Consider the following 14,478-nt stretch of genomic DNA (forward strand, 5'->3'; position numbering starts at 1 on the left):
CTCAGTTTATATCAAGTTGTATTATTGATTTAACATTATTTTTACATGTATATGCACTTCACAAGTAATAGTATATACATATATTATTTGTTTTCCTTTGTGGGCTTAGTTTTACTTATTTCTTTTTTTATTCTGGAGTCTCAGGAAACAACCTCAAGTTGGTAGTTTTTTAAAAGGACTGTTTACCTTAAGGCTGCAGCTAACGATTATTTTTTTATCGATTAATCTATAGATTATTTTTTTCGATTAATCGGTTAATCTATAGATTATTTTTTTTCGATTAATCTATAGATTATTTTTCCTTTTACCGATTTTTTTATTTATTTAAAATGAAGATGGAAAAATAAATGTAGGCCCGTTTTTTCAAAAGGCATGGCTTTTATTTACACAAAAAAAGAAGTATGGCCACTCAGTCAACATTGACAACATCATGACAAAATATTCTGTAACAATGTAAACATTTAATACTTTTAACATTTAACAAAATTAAAAGTATCTTATTTGCTTTTTAATGTGCAAATATAAAAGTAAACATCCAGTGCAAATCTTAATATTCTGCAATAGTATAAGCATTTCAAAAGTAAAAATATTGCTTATTTTGCTTTAAAATGTGCAAAAATAAAGATAAACATCCAATACAAAAAAGTGCAAAACGAAATATTCTGTAACAACAGTGTAAACATTTCAACAAAAGTGAAAGTATTGCTTATTTGCTAAAATGTGCAAAAATAAAGATAAACATCCAATACAAAAAAGTGCCAATCTAAATATTCTGGAGCACTGTAAACATTAAGTATTGCTTTTAAAATGTGCAAAATAAACATTCAGTCCAACACAGTACACAATAACCAATTATACTCATTCCAGTGAGTGACTAACAGTTGTAATGAAGAAAGTTTAGCATGTGTACATGCTCTGGTTCTTTTCTTGTTTATAATATTCCCAGCAGCTGAAAATAGGCGCTCAGAAGGGGTCGATGTGGCTGGAACTGAGAGGTAATTAGCCTTCACCTCAAGCCAGGACTGCGAGTGAGCTGAGCTGCAGTTTAAGTTTCTAGAAGGTCAACGGGCTCATAGTGATGTTACTAGTAGTTGACTGGGAGGTGTTTATTATCATTTGGGGAGAGTCCGCTGCCTGATGCTCACCTGCTAAACACCTATCTGCTCGACGCTGAAGCGCTGACTACATGCGCTCTGAATACGCACTGCTGATTGGCTGGTAACGTTTTGAATACGCACTGCTGATTGGCTGATAACGCTTTGTGTGTACCAATCAGATGGTTGTGTGGGTGGGACAATGCTGCGTGCTGAGACAGAAGCAGAAGGAGCAAAGCAGCTTGTTAAGACTTTAGCTTTAGCTTAGAAACTCGTTCGGTACACCCCCGTACCGAACCGAAAGCCCCGTACCGAAACGGTTCAATACAAAACACGTACCGTTACACCCCTAGCAGATACAAATGACACATTCATGTTTTTGTGTAATGATGACAACTATGCTAACGCGGACGATTGACTAGTTGATGGTTTTCTTTTCAAATGTTCGTTCATAGCCGCTGTGCTGCTATGATAGGCCATTTCCGCTCGACACAGCGTGCATACAACAACATTATTAGGCCGTGTATTGAAATACTCCCACACTTTTGACGACTTTTGGCGTGATTTTTTCCCCCTCGCTCGCACCATCTGCTTTGCGGTCCGCCATGACGGTAGTGTGACGTAAATATGCGACGCGTCGACGCACAAAAACGGCGTCGACGTATTTACGTAACCGATGACGTCGACTACGTCGACGCGTCGTTTCAGCCTAACTGCTAAACTAAATTGTGAGGTGTGGCTAGGAGGCCATTTGCGGGCGGCAGCTTGTTTTAATTCATTGGCCCCTGTTGCATTGTAGATGAACAATAAACTAAATGGAAAAACAAACAAACACGGAAAATAGAGCAAAAATGAATAGTGTGACAAGATGTGTTGATACTGTAAATAATAACACATATTTGTCTTTAACTGTATGTATAACATTTGTGTATCCTTTTTAAACAAATACATGCATCATAGACAATTATGCAAATTGAATAATGGCATAATCAAACAGCCCTGCCCCAGCCTCCATGATTAGATTGCAGTTTTGTGGGAAACACTATTACTAGTCAAAAACTAAATAACACAAAGCTCTAAATACGATGTATCGCACAGCAAACTAATTAAGTTGAATTGTTAACTTTCTGACTGTTTAAATCAAAACTGGGCAGAAGTGAGTCGATCATTGCAAAACCAGAAGGTGATAACAAAAGTGAGCTGACACAAATGCCTCATTCACGTCATGTGCAGTGTTTCTGACAAAGATGAGTCTTTTTAAATTATTTTATGGACAAAGGAATGCAACTGTCATCCATTTTCCGCTCCAATTGAAAGTTTGACATGTTATTTTAGGCTAACCACCCAACACACATCCCATGACCTGCAAAGAAAAGACAGAAGTGATATAAGGCCAACTTACAGATATTTGAGGTTTTCCAAATCTTCAAATGTCCCCCTGGGAATCCTTCGTATATGATTGTTGTTAAGGAGGCTGCAAGAAAAAAAAAGTTACTTTGAGGTTCCTCAAATGTAAGTTTGTACATTATGCAAGAAGTAGAAGATAATCAATGTTTGTAAGACGGTGAGTATGTGCTTCTCTGGATACTAATACTGTGTTTTTTCAATGATGAATTTAGTCTTTGAATTTCAACATGAGTAACATGTACATATGGATGGGTACCAAACCCGATATGTTTGTGGCTCTCACCGAATCCTGCCGGTCTTACTGGGTACCAATTCACGTAAAATGGTGCCATGTTTCGGTACCTCGTGCGTGATGCAGGGATGTGTGATATGGCTGAAAACTGTATTACGATAAGTTGTTTTAATTTGTTGATATCAATTATTAGGGGTGTGTAACGATTGATCAATATATCAAAAGATCAATTTATATTCCTAAATTTTAAGTATATCGATGTGTGCTTGGGAAGTTTGCCTCCTGTATGATAGATATCGACCCAAGATCGTTTCAAAGAGTAACCGATACATTTTATCGATACTAGTAAAAAGAAAAAAATGTGTTTTAAGAATGACAGACTTTGTATGATGTTTAACACTTTTAATAATACATGTTTTAAACGCTTACTCTATTTCCCCATCTGTGACGCCATCAAAACAAAAATGGCGGATAACTACGGTGGTCCAGAAAGATCATAACAATTGCAAATGCCACAAGACTATCATAAATTACAACACAAAAACATTCAGCAACAGCACGGTTGCAAAAGCCACAACAACAACAAACCACACAACACAATAATATAAAGCCACAACAGAACTTTAAGCCACAAAAGACGCAACCGACACAACGGAAGTGTCAGCGAAGGAAGTTAAGGCGACGCACTGACTTCCGGAACACAACACCTTGCAACTAGCAGCCAAGTAGAAGTAATTTAATCAGAAACAAATACATACTAGGGATGGATCAAGGAGGCTATGGAAATTAGGAAACAAGGGCCCAATACCGTCAACAGGGATGAGGGGGCATGCATGCTTCCGCACACCTGGGACGCTGTCCTTAATCGGCGACACCAGTGAGGAGAACAAACAAGTAAATCTACTGTTAAAAATGTTGGTTACTGTGCTTTTATTGAAAATTGCTTAAATGTTGAAATTGTGAGCAGAAAATGTTTCCTCTTGTTTATTCAACCTAAAGTGTTGATTGCACTTTTTTAAAATACAATGTTAATTGTTGTTTTTTTGCTTGTTTGTATCTATAGTTCATTTATACCTAGTTCCCTTACAAAAATAACAAGGATATAAGAAACTTCACCTGCAGTGTCCAGTATCCAGTATTTATTTGACAGTCATACTGGTTGATTTTATTTGATAAAAAGTTACTGAATTGAACACAATTAATCACTGAGTGGTTTCAGATCGTATCGTTCTAAAAAAATTAGATCATCCATGAATCGTATTGGCAACCACAAATATCGAATTGAATCGTTGTCAAAACAAATTGTTACACCCCTCATAATTATTGAGATTTTTTATGACCTATGGAAAATACGGACTGTGAGAAAAATACATTAAATGTTAACATTTTCATTTATAATGTAACCTTCCTCTGAATGTAATCCCTTCAACTATCAAGGCAGAAAGGAAAGGAAACGTCAACACAACCATTGAAAACAGTCAACCAATCAAAGTAATCAAAATTCTAAAATCACAACAAACCCTTAACAATAACGTATTTAAATAAAGCTGCAAAAATAAGGAATATGATAGAAATGCTTTAACAAAGTGTAATAAAATAGTGCAAAGTGTCTCATTGCTCACCGTTTACTTAAGGTTTTTTTTTGCTAAGTTACCACACCACGAGTGCCTTTGTTCATTCGTTTAACCATGCTTCATTCATTCCGGTTTCTTATGACCCCAAAATATAAATATGCATATATTGAACGTTTTATCAAACGCATTTTTTATTCATATTAATCACGTGTCTTGTGCGATATATATTGATATCGTTTTATTAGTTGCTGTTTGCACTTCAGCATTCTGCGCTCACCGCCGCAGCACTGAGAGCTGACTCAATCAAATTACCTCTCGGCAATGTTGCAATTTTCATATCGTTTTATCGGCCAAGCCCTCGTGTGACGTCACGCCCGGTTGCTCTTTGCACTTTGGCATTTTGCGATCACTCTCGCGGCACTGAGAGAAGACATTACCTTTCGGCAATGTTGCAATTTTCAATGCCCACAAAGCAACTAAAAAAAACTCTAACGTAAGTCAAATAAGGCTCCACTCTCCCAAAAATGCACTATCTTGGTGATAATATACATTTGCCTTGTGCGTAGTAAGTACAATACTTACAGTAGTAACACTTTTTAGGGTTAACAAAAAACAAAACAATACACTACTGGCATCTAACATCTTTGACTCGCAACTGTAATTGCAACTTAATGTTACACCTACAAAAGATACTCCAAAATGTAATAATGAATCAAGATATAACAACTGGACAGCAGTTATCATGATCAGCTCATTTTTAAATGTGGCAATAAAAATATTTTATTATTAACAACAATGAATATTTATTAACACACAAAAAAAAAGAAAAAATATACCGCAGAGTATCAGTACCAGGTACCAGTAATTGGTACCGTATTGATTCAAATGTGAATAGTATGCCCAACCTTACATGTAAGAATGAGCATCGTTTGGATTTGGACGATTACGGTAGCGACTCCGCTTCCTTGTTTTGATTCCAGTTCCCAATGATTCTCGATTCCGATTCTTTTAAGAAGCAGTTGCAAAAACGTACTATTTTCACGGGGCCATTTTCAACGAGCAAATACATATCAATCCTTTAAACTTGAATATACATTTTATGAAGTTTCTTTCCATAGGAGTACAATTCACAAAAAAGAGGCAACGTGGGTCCCCTTCCAAATGGACTTACCACCCGTAGGAGGGGCTATAGAAGTAGAGTGCTCTGTGAGTTGGGCTGAAGTCAAAGGCAGGGCCCTTGGCGGTTCGATCCTCGATTACAGAAGCTAGCTCATGGGACGTGGAACGTCAACTCGCTGGGGAAGAATACGCCTGAGCTGGTGCGCGAGGTAGAGAAGTTCCGGCTGGATCTAGTCTGTCACACTTCGACGCACAGCAAGGTCTCTGGAACTCGTCTTCTTGACAGGTGCTGGACTTTCTTCCACTCTGGCGTTGCCAGCAGTGAGAGGTAACAGGCAAGGGTGGCTATACTCGTTACCCCACGGCTCAGAGCCTGTACGTTGGAGTTCAACCAGGCGGACGAGAGGGTCGCTTCCCTCCGCCTCCGGGTTGGGGGACCGGTTCTAACTGTTGTTTGTGCTTACGCACCAAACAGCAGTTCAGAGTCTCCGCCCTTTTTGGAGTCCCTACAGGGAGTACTGGGAATTTCTCCCTCAGGTAATTCCCTTGTTCTACTGGGGGACTTCAAAGCTCACGTTTGCATTGACAGTGAGACCTGGAGAGGCATGATTGGAAAAAACGGCCGTCCTGATCTGAACCAGTGTGGTGTTTTGTTATTGGACTTTTGTGCTCGTCACAGATTGTCCATAACAAACACCATGTTCAAACACAAGGATGTCCATATGTGCACTTGGCACCAGGACCCCCTAGGCCGAAGTTCAATGATCGACTTTGTGGTTGTATCATCGGATATGCGGTCTCATGTTTTGGACACTTAGGTGAAGAGAGGGGCAGAGCTTTCAACCAATCACTACCTGGTGTTGAGTCAGCTCCGAAGGTGGGGAAGGTTGCCGGACAGACCTGGCAGACACGCCTAGTGAGGGTCTGCTGGGAACGTCTGGCAGAGTCTCATGTCAGAGAGTTTCAGTTCCCACCTATGGAAGAACTTTGAACATGTCACGAGGGAGGCTCTGGACATTGAGTCCCAGACGACCATGTTCCGTGCCTCTATTGTTGAGTCAGCCTATCGAAGCCTGGTCAGTGTCTTCCGTGGAGGTAATCTGAGTGCTCAGAGAGTATGGGGTATCGGACCGTCTGATTGTGGCAGTCCACTCCCTGTATGATCAGTGTTAGAGCTTGGTCCGCATTACCGGCAGTAAGTCGGACCCATTTGCAGTGAGGTTTGGACTCTGTCAGTGCTGCACTTTGTCATCGATTCTGTTTACAGCTTTTATGGACAGAATTTGGAGGTGCAGTCAGGGCGTTGAGGAGATCCAGTTTGGTGGCTGCAGGATTAGGTCTCTGCTTTTTGCGGATAATGTGGGCCTGCTGGCTTCATTCGGCCAGGATCTTCAGCTCTCACTGGATTGGTTCACAGCTGAGTGTGAAGCGACTGGGATGAAAATCCGCACTTCCAAGTCTGAGTGAATGGTTCTCGCTCGGAAAAGGGTGGAGTGCCATCTCCGGGTTGGGAAGGAGATCTTTCCCAAAGTGGAGGAGTTCAAGTACCTCAGGGTCTTGTTCACGAGTGAGGGAAGAGTGGATCGTGAGATCGACAGGCGTCTGCAGTGATGCGGGTCCTGCTTCGGTCCTCGTGGTGAAAAAGGAGCTAAGCCGGAAGGCAAAGCTCTCAATTTACTGGTTGATCTACGCCCCTAACCTTACCTATAGTCATGAGCATTTGGTTATAACTGAAAAGACAAGATCGCGGGTACAAGCGGCCGAAAGTAGTTTCCTTCGTCCAGTGGCGGGGCTCTCCCTTAGAGATAGGGTGAGAAGCTCTGTCATTCAGGAGGAGCTCAGAGTAAAGCCGCTGCTCCTCCACATCGAAAGGGGCCAGATGAAGTGTTTCGGGCATTTGGTCAGAATGGCCCCCTAATGCCTCCCTGGTAGGAGACCTCTTGGAAGACCCAGGACATGGTGAAGAGCTGGCCTGGGAACGCATCAGGATCTCCCGGAAAGAGCTGGACAAAGTAGCTGGGGAGAGGAAAGTCTGGGCTTGTCTGCTTAGACTGCTGCCCACGCGACCCAACTTCGGATAAGCGGAAGAAGATGGAAGGATGGAAATCACATGTACATAGGTATTCACTGCCTTTGCTCACTACTTTACTGATGCTTCTTTGGCAGTAATTACAGTCTCAAGTTTTTTTGAATACAATACCACAAACTTGGCACACCTAACTTTTGGCAATTTTTCTTTGCAGCACCTCTCAAGCTCCATCAAGTGTCGTTGCGCAGCCATTTTCAGATCTCTCCAGAGATGTTCAATCAGATTCGAGTCTGGGCTCTGGCTAGGCCACTCAAAGACATTTACATAGTTGTCTTGAAGCCATTACTTTAATAACTTGGCTATGTGCTTAGGGCCATTGTCCTGCTGAAAGATGAAACGTTGCCCCAGTTTGAGTTCAAGAGCACTCTGCAACCGGTTTTTATACAGGACAACTTTGTACATTGCTGCCCTCATCTTTCCGTCAATTATGACTAGTCAACCAGTTCCTGCCACTGAAAAGCATCCACCCCCACCATGCTTCACTGCAGGGATGGTATTGGCCTGGTGATGAGCGGTGCCTGGGTTCCTGTGAATACTAATGTACTTGTGATTTCTTAGTTTTTTATTTTTAATAAATTTGCAAAAATCGCAAAATAACACATTGTCATCATGTGGTTTTGTTTGTAGAATTTAGAGAAGGACAAAAATTAATTTATTCACTTTTGCAACACAGCTGTAACATAAAATGTGGGAATACTTTCTGGATGCACTGTATTAACTATATTATTTGTATTTATGGTGAGAGGCGAAGTAACACTACCAGTCAGTCAGCCAAAGTGAAAGGCAAAACTGAATAAATAACAATAACAGACAATTAACTCAAGTCCTCATCAAACAAAACCCAGATTGTGACGTCAATTTGAAAAAGAAAAAACGTTTTTCATTTCAAGTCTGACAGAAAGCAGTCTTTCCTGCAATCAGGTGTAAAGGGTATCTAGGAATGTACTGTACTCACCCTTCACACCTAAAGTCAGAAATGTTTAGTTAAATGAGAACTCTGTTCCACGTTCCAGTTCTGTACACTTCCACTCCTTTGGCAGGGCATGATTGGTCATGCACAAAATAGCCAAGTCACAGAATGACTTTAACAAGATCACTCTTCTTAATTACAACCGCCAATATGAATGAATAAACAAACTCTAAATAGTACACAAGTTGAATACAGCACTGTTTAAGTGATAATAGCGTAAGTAAACAGGTCAAACACAAATGTTCAGTGTAGGGCAGGACAGCAGGGGAAAGGAAAGCAAATCTTGCCCATGTCTGACACGGTAAGAAAGACCGATAATGAGTGAACTATGTGATGTACATTCTCATGTCAATATTCAAACTATTCAAAACTTACAACTGCTGTGTTATGCATGCCCTTAAACTGCAAAGAGACAATTAGCTAACTATTTAATGATTAATGGTCTTCTGTATCACTGGGAAAATAAATTCCTCCACATTTACCGAGCTCACCTACCTACATGTGTGAAAGTACAACACAGCAAACATGTTGGTGTGATTTTGTGCGTAAAACAAACAACTTTGAGTGAAGGGTATTCTATCCAGAATGAGCATATTTTTAAATGACTACTTGTAGAAAGCCATTTAGGTTGAATGTTTTTTGTATACATGAAAAATCAGAAGTGTGCATGCAAAACTAAACTTACAGTGTGTTGAGGTTCTTCAACCGGCTAAAAGATCCAGATTGTAAATCCTTGATTTTGTTGAATCTCAGATCCCTGCAATGCAAAAGGAAGTATAAATTATATTCCAGGAAAGTGACACTGAAAAAGAAAGAATATTAAGTACAAATGTCATGTCATGTAATGATCATGGAGGATAATAGACCACATGACTCATCTCACAAAAATGCTCTTGTCAAGCTTCTAATCACGAAGGAAACATTTATATAGCATTTGCCTCAAAGATAATAACCACAGGGCTTGCCATAGGAATTGCAGCATCCCTCTCAATGAACCCCTAATTTAAAAAGGATGTGGAATGACGACAGAGTTCCTGCAAAACATTTCAGTTCATCAGTCGAATTACCCTGGATTTCCACGAAACGCAGAACGACTGCTGAACGACACCGCCACCAAACGTCTCTGCCATCTGCCAATCCCCACCGCCAATCTGATGTGGACTGTTGTGGCTCTGCCGTGCACCAAAATAAGGCGGACTTCCACTACATCTCACGAATCTGCGCATAATCACGCGATAAGGGGAGTTGTAGTAAAGCGAACCACAAACAGTTTATTCTGTCCTTCCAAAAGAGCAGAAGCAAATAAACCCGGTCCTGCTATTCGAGATACCCAGTGGCTGCTGAACGGCAACACCGCGGAACGTCTTTGAGTTTTGCTGTCCATCAACTCCCACAGGCAGGCGTCTGTGACGGCACTCACTTGACTCGTGAAAAAAAAAGACAGTTTATTTTAGTATTTGTAGCAAGCAACAACGCAGAAGTGGGCTCTGTACCGAGGATGTCGTTGTGGCTTGTACAGCCCTTTGAGACACTTGTGATTTAGGGCTATATAAATAAACATTGATTGATTGATTGATTGAAGTAAATAAATAAATAAATGATAAATGGGTTATACTTGTATAGCGCTTTTCTACCTTCAAGGTACTCAAAGCGCTTTGACAGTATTTCCACATTCACCCATTCACACACACATTCACACACTGATGGCGGGAGCTGCCATGCAAGGCGCTAACCAGCAGCCATCAGGAGCAAGGGTGAAGTGTCTTGCCCAAGGACACAACGGACGTGACTAGGATGGTAGAAGGTGGGGATTCAACCCCAGTAACCAGCAACCCTCCGATTGCTGGCCAGGCCACTCTACCAACTTCGCCACGCCGTCCCCGAGTAACATCCCTGGCGAGCTTTACACACGCACGCACGCACGCACGCACGCACGCACGCACGCACGCACGCACGCACGCCTGATGGATGGCAGTTCTTAGGGAGTTCCAGCAGGTACTGCTAGATAGACCCCACATACCACGAGTAGTACCACAGTTTGAGAATCCCTGGTCTATGACACCGCCCTGAAGTAGGTGACAAAACAAGCATTTGCATCAAGAGTATGACGGGAGAACATATTGCACCTTCTATTCAAATCTTTGTGACCTTAGAAAACAAAACACGGGGTCACTGCCAAATTGCAATTGTGATAAGGATGTTCTCCATTGAAATGTAATCAAACACACTCCACGCTCCATTTGTGCGGAAGGCGGGGTATATCCTGGACAAGTCACCACCTCATCACAGGGCCAACACAGATAGACAGACAACATTCACACTCACATTCACATACTAAGGCCAATTTAGTTTTTAAAAGGTGGGTGAAAGCCGGAGTACCCGGAGGAAACCCACACAGTCACAGGGAGAACATGCAAACTCCACACAGAAAGACCCCGAGCCCAGGGAGGCAAATGCAATCTGTTTGCTATATTTATCCAGCAGCCTATTTCAATGTACACACAACAGGGACAGCACAATAAACAACTTTCAAAGGTTTTGCTCTCTAGTATTTCTGAGTATGGGCCCAATAACAAAATCCACTGGCTTCATAGCCAGTCAAATCTGCATAGGTCACTCTCTGTACTAGCCCCTACACATATGGATCCAATCAAAGTGAGAGAAACTTTTTCATGTGCTGACTTATTTCATTTAGAGTTAGTTTGGACATTTCATCAGCTATAGGAATAGTGTTATTTCTCGTGAGTGTATTTAAAAAGTTGAACATCCATGTGCTGAGAACCATAACCACTTTTAGACCACAACCATTTCGGCAGATTATAGCACTTAGAAAATGTCAAACTGTCAAATGTGTTGTAAATGGAGGCAAGGGTCCTCGGTGGAAAAGCGTAGGAATCACAGAGGTGTGAAAAGGACCACCACCCTTGGGAAAACAAGGCAACAGGATGAAGAGTGCACTTTCCCGGGCATGCTGAGGCATTGACTGTCCCGCCTACGGACCTCTAAGAAGGCATGCAGAGAACTACATGCTAGTTCAAGCAGCACCAATCTAATGCAGTCTTGAACACATAAGCACCATTTTTACTGAGGGTTAGAGTTCCTTAATAAAATAAAGCACCGGGATTATCTGCATGGTAAACAGCAGATTTAAACCAGCCTACAATGAATAATTATATTGTTGTTTATAGAATTGGTGGAAAGTAAATTTTCACATCAATGAAAAAAAATCCATTAGCAGGAAGGATGACCGTTTTGTCAATCAATACGCTAAATGATTAGGATTATGGGAGTTGATCATTAATGAACTTTAGTGATCACATACACAATGGACAGTGACATTTCTGTATGCATGTAATCCAACCTCTTGAAGATAGTACAAATCTACCTTGGTCTGTGAAGCATCCCATTGTAGGCAACACTGGGGCTTTTCAAAAGTTCAACTGGACCTCCTTCTTACGAGAAGATCAGAAACCAGAAACCAATGATAATGGTTTATTACAATACCACCAAAGAAAGAAACAACAGCTTGGACAGAGTGATAGGAACCTACAATAATAGCAAAAAAGATATGTGCATTGTCGATAGTTTCATGTTCATTTCATACTAACTACACACACTATGACACTAAGAACACCACAGTCATCAATCAACAATTCTTCTTCCCTTACATGAGAGCGAAGCCTGGCAATAATTGCATATTGCCTGTTCTGCCCTCACTATACGTGTTGAGGTTATACAGCTTGGCAGACAGCTAACAAACAATCCAAGACGTCTAATAAAGTTCCAAAGCAGATTAATCCATTTAGGCTCTTTATTGTTGTTTATCTTGCTTTGTCTTTTCCTGTCTTTACTTTTGTCTTGCACTAGAATGTTATTTTGTATTTTTTTAAACTGAAATACACACAATGACAAATGTATAAGCTATGTGATTCAATTAACATACTGAAATGTAATACACAATATGTAAATATTAACTTCACACAAATATACAGTACTATCATCAAACAAATACTTCTGAGTGTTGAAACTATTTCGATTGTAGAAATACACGACTGGCAGCCATTTTAAGTCCTCAAAACATCCATTGAAACAGTGCACAAAAATCGTTTTTCAATAGACATCTTACTATCAAATTGAAACACTTTCCACCTTAATATTGAGTTATATAAACAAGTTAAACAGTTTACTTACAGACTTATTTTTTCCAAGGCTTGTAGGAGCTAACACAAGTTGTCTACTTCTCAATTGTCTCATGAACTGAATTGACTCGCCAACCCGGAAGTGCCAAAACTAATGACGCGTAGTAAGAGTCTACAGTCAAATGGGCATAACATTGCGTCCCACAGGGCATTTCCTGTGGGAAGGGATTCGTTCTCAGGGATTCGATTAAAGAACCAACTCTTTTTCTTTACTATAGTGGTCTCGATAACGGGTACTGGTTCTCAAAAAGGGATTCGAGTCCGAAGACTCGGTTCTTTTCTTATCGAACAACCGGGAAAACCGGTTTCGAGCATCATCCCTATGTACACTGTATGACAGTAATAATTAAATCGCACAAACAGAGTCAAAAATCTAAGTACAAAAAGTACAAACAAATGTTATTCATCCATCCATCCATTTTCTACCGTTTGTCCCTTTCAGGCAAATTATTTATTTGTATTTACTGCAATTGTACAGAAATTGGATTAAACTTCTTGCCAATAAAATGTCCAACTTTGTAAAGGGGCTGTTTGGAACCTTTACGCGGCTTCCTAGCGGGCGCAAACGTTTTGTAAGGATTATATCCCACCCTCTAAACACATTTAACTACCCTATCCTAAACTATGCTCAACGTAACTGCTCTGCTGGTTCCAGCCAAGCAGTGTACTGTATTTCACCTGAAAAGTTTCACAATATCAACAATCAATTTCACTCTTTTTACTCTATTGTGCCCATCCCTATTTAATATCAAATATTATTTTCCTGCTTAATACCTAACTATTTAGATAAATAACAGTTAATAAACATTTAAAAAAATAAGTTGTGATGTACAACACATGGATTTGTTTTAAATCCAGCCACACGTAAAATCAATTCCGACTCACTGATTGAATGTGTGTTAATGGAAGTGGTTTTCAAAAATGCGTCAGCGAGGATAAGCTCTAGCTTTCAGTATACAGGGGTTTTTTGTTTTCCTGTTAAAACCCCATACAATAAAATCACAAGATGTGGGTAAAAAGTCTGCATGTGTCCCTTGAGGGTCAATAAAATAAGTGCGGTCAGGAATATCCTCATGTTTAAAAAAACAACAACAAAAAAACAGACAAACAATCAGACAATAATAAAACTAAAATAGAGATGTGTGTTGACAAGCCATGGGAACTTTATGTTCTTCTTTGTGCAGGAAACAGACTGAAACTGCATCGCCTCTGCAGGCTGCAGACAAGTAGTGCACTCCATTTTGCCTTATTTGGTTAAAGACAAACAATCCATTGTTATGCTGATTCGTATTTTTCTCGACAAGTGATATAGGTGACACAGGGTTGCATATCAAATAAAGATTCCTTACTAAAAAACAGCTGAGTATTAGAATTCTGAAACTGTTATCTGGAAGAGAAAAAATACTACCGTATTTTTCGGACTATAAGTCGCAGTTTTTTTCATAGTTTGGCCGGGGGTGCGACTTATACTCAGGAGCGCCTTATGTGTGAAATTATTAACACATTACCGTAAAATATCAAGTAATATTATTTAGCTCATTCACGTAAGAGACTAGACGTATAAGATTTTATCGGATTTAGCGATTAGGAGTGACAGATTGTTTGGTAAACGTATAGCATGTTCTATATGTTATAGTTATTTGAATGACTCTTACCATAATATGTTACGTTAACATACCAGGCACGTTCTCAGTTGGTTATTTATGCGTCATATAACATAAACTTATTCAGCCTGTTGTTCACTATTCTTTATTTATTTTAAATTGCCTTTCAAATGTCTATTCTTGGTGTTGG

At 40.1% G+C, this 14,478-nt stretch overlaps 1 protein-coding gene across 2 annotated transcripts in view; it reads right to left on the reverse strand.

Moving 5' to 3' along the window:
* LOC133646439 (peroxidasin) overlaps positions 1–14,478 on the reverse strand; it is a 105,527-nt gene that overhangs the window by 59,050 nt on the left and 31,999 nt on the right. For both annotated transcript variants that reach the window (XM_062041788.1, XM_062041787.1), the window contains exons 2-3: positions 9,171–9,242; positions 2,497–2,568 (exon numbers count right to left, since the gene is read on the reverse strand). In XM_062041788.1, coding sequence (XP_061897772.1) covers positions 2,497–2,568; positions 9,171–9,242 — 144 coding nt within the window. The remainder of the gene's footprint in view (positions 1–2,496; positions 2,569–9,170; positions 9,243–14,478) is intronic.

The sequence above is a fragment of the Entelurus aequoreus genome, linkage group LG03 (genome assembly GCF_033978785.1).
Source record: "Entelurus aequoreus isolate RoL-2023_Sb linkage group LG03, RoL_Eaeq_v1.1, whole genome shotgun sequence".
NCBI classification, from domain to species: Eukaryota; Metazoa; Chordata; class Actinopteri; order Syngnathiformes; family Syngnathidae; genus Entelurus; species Entelurus aequoreus.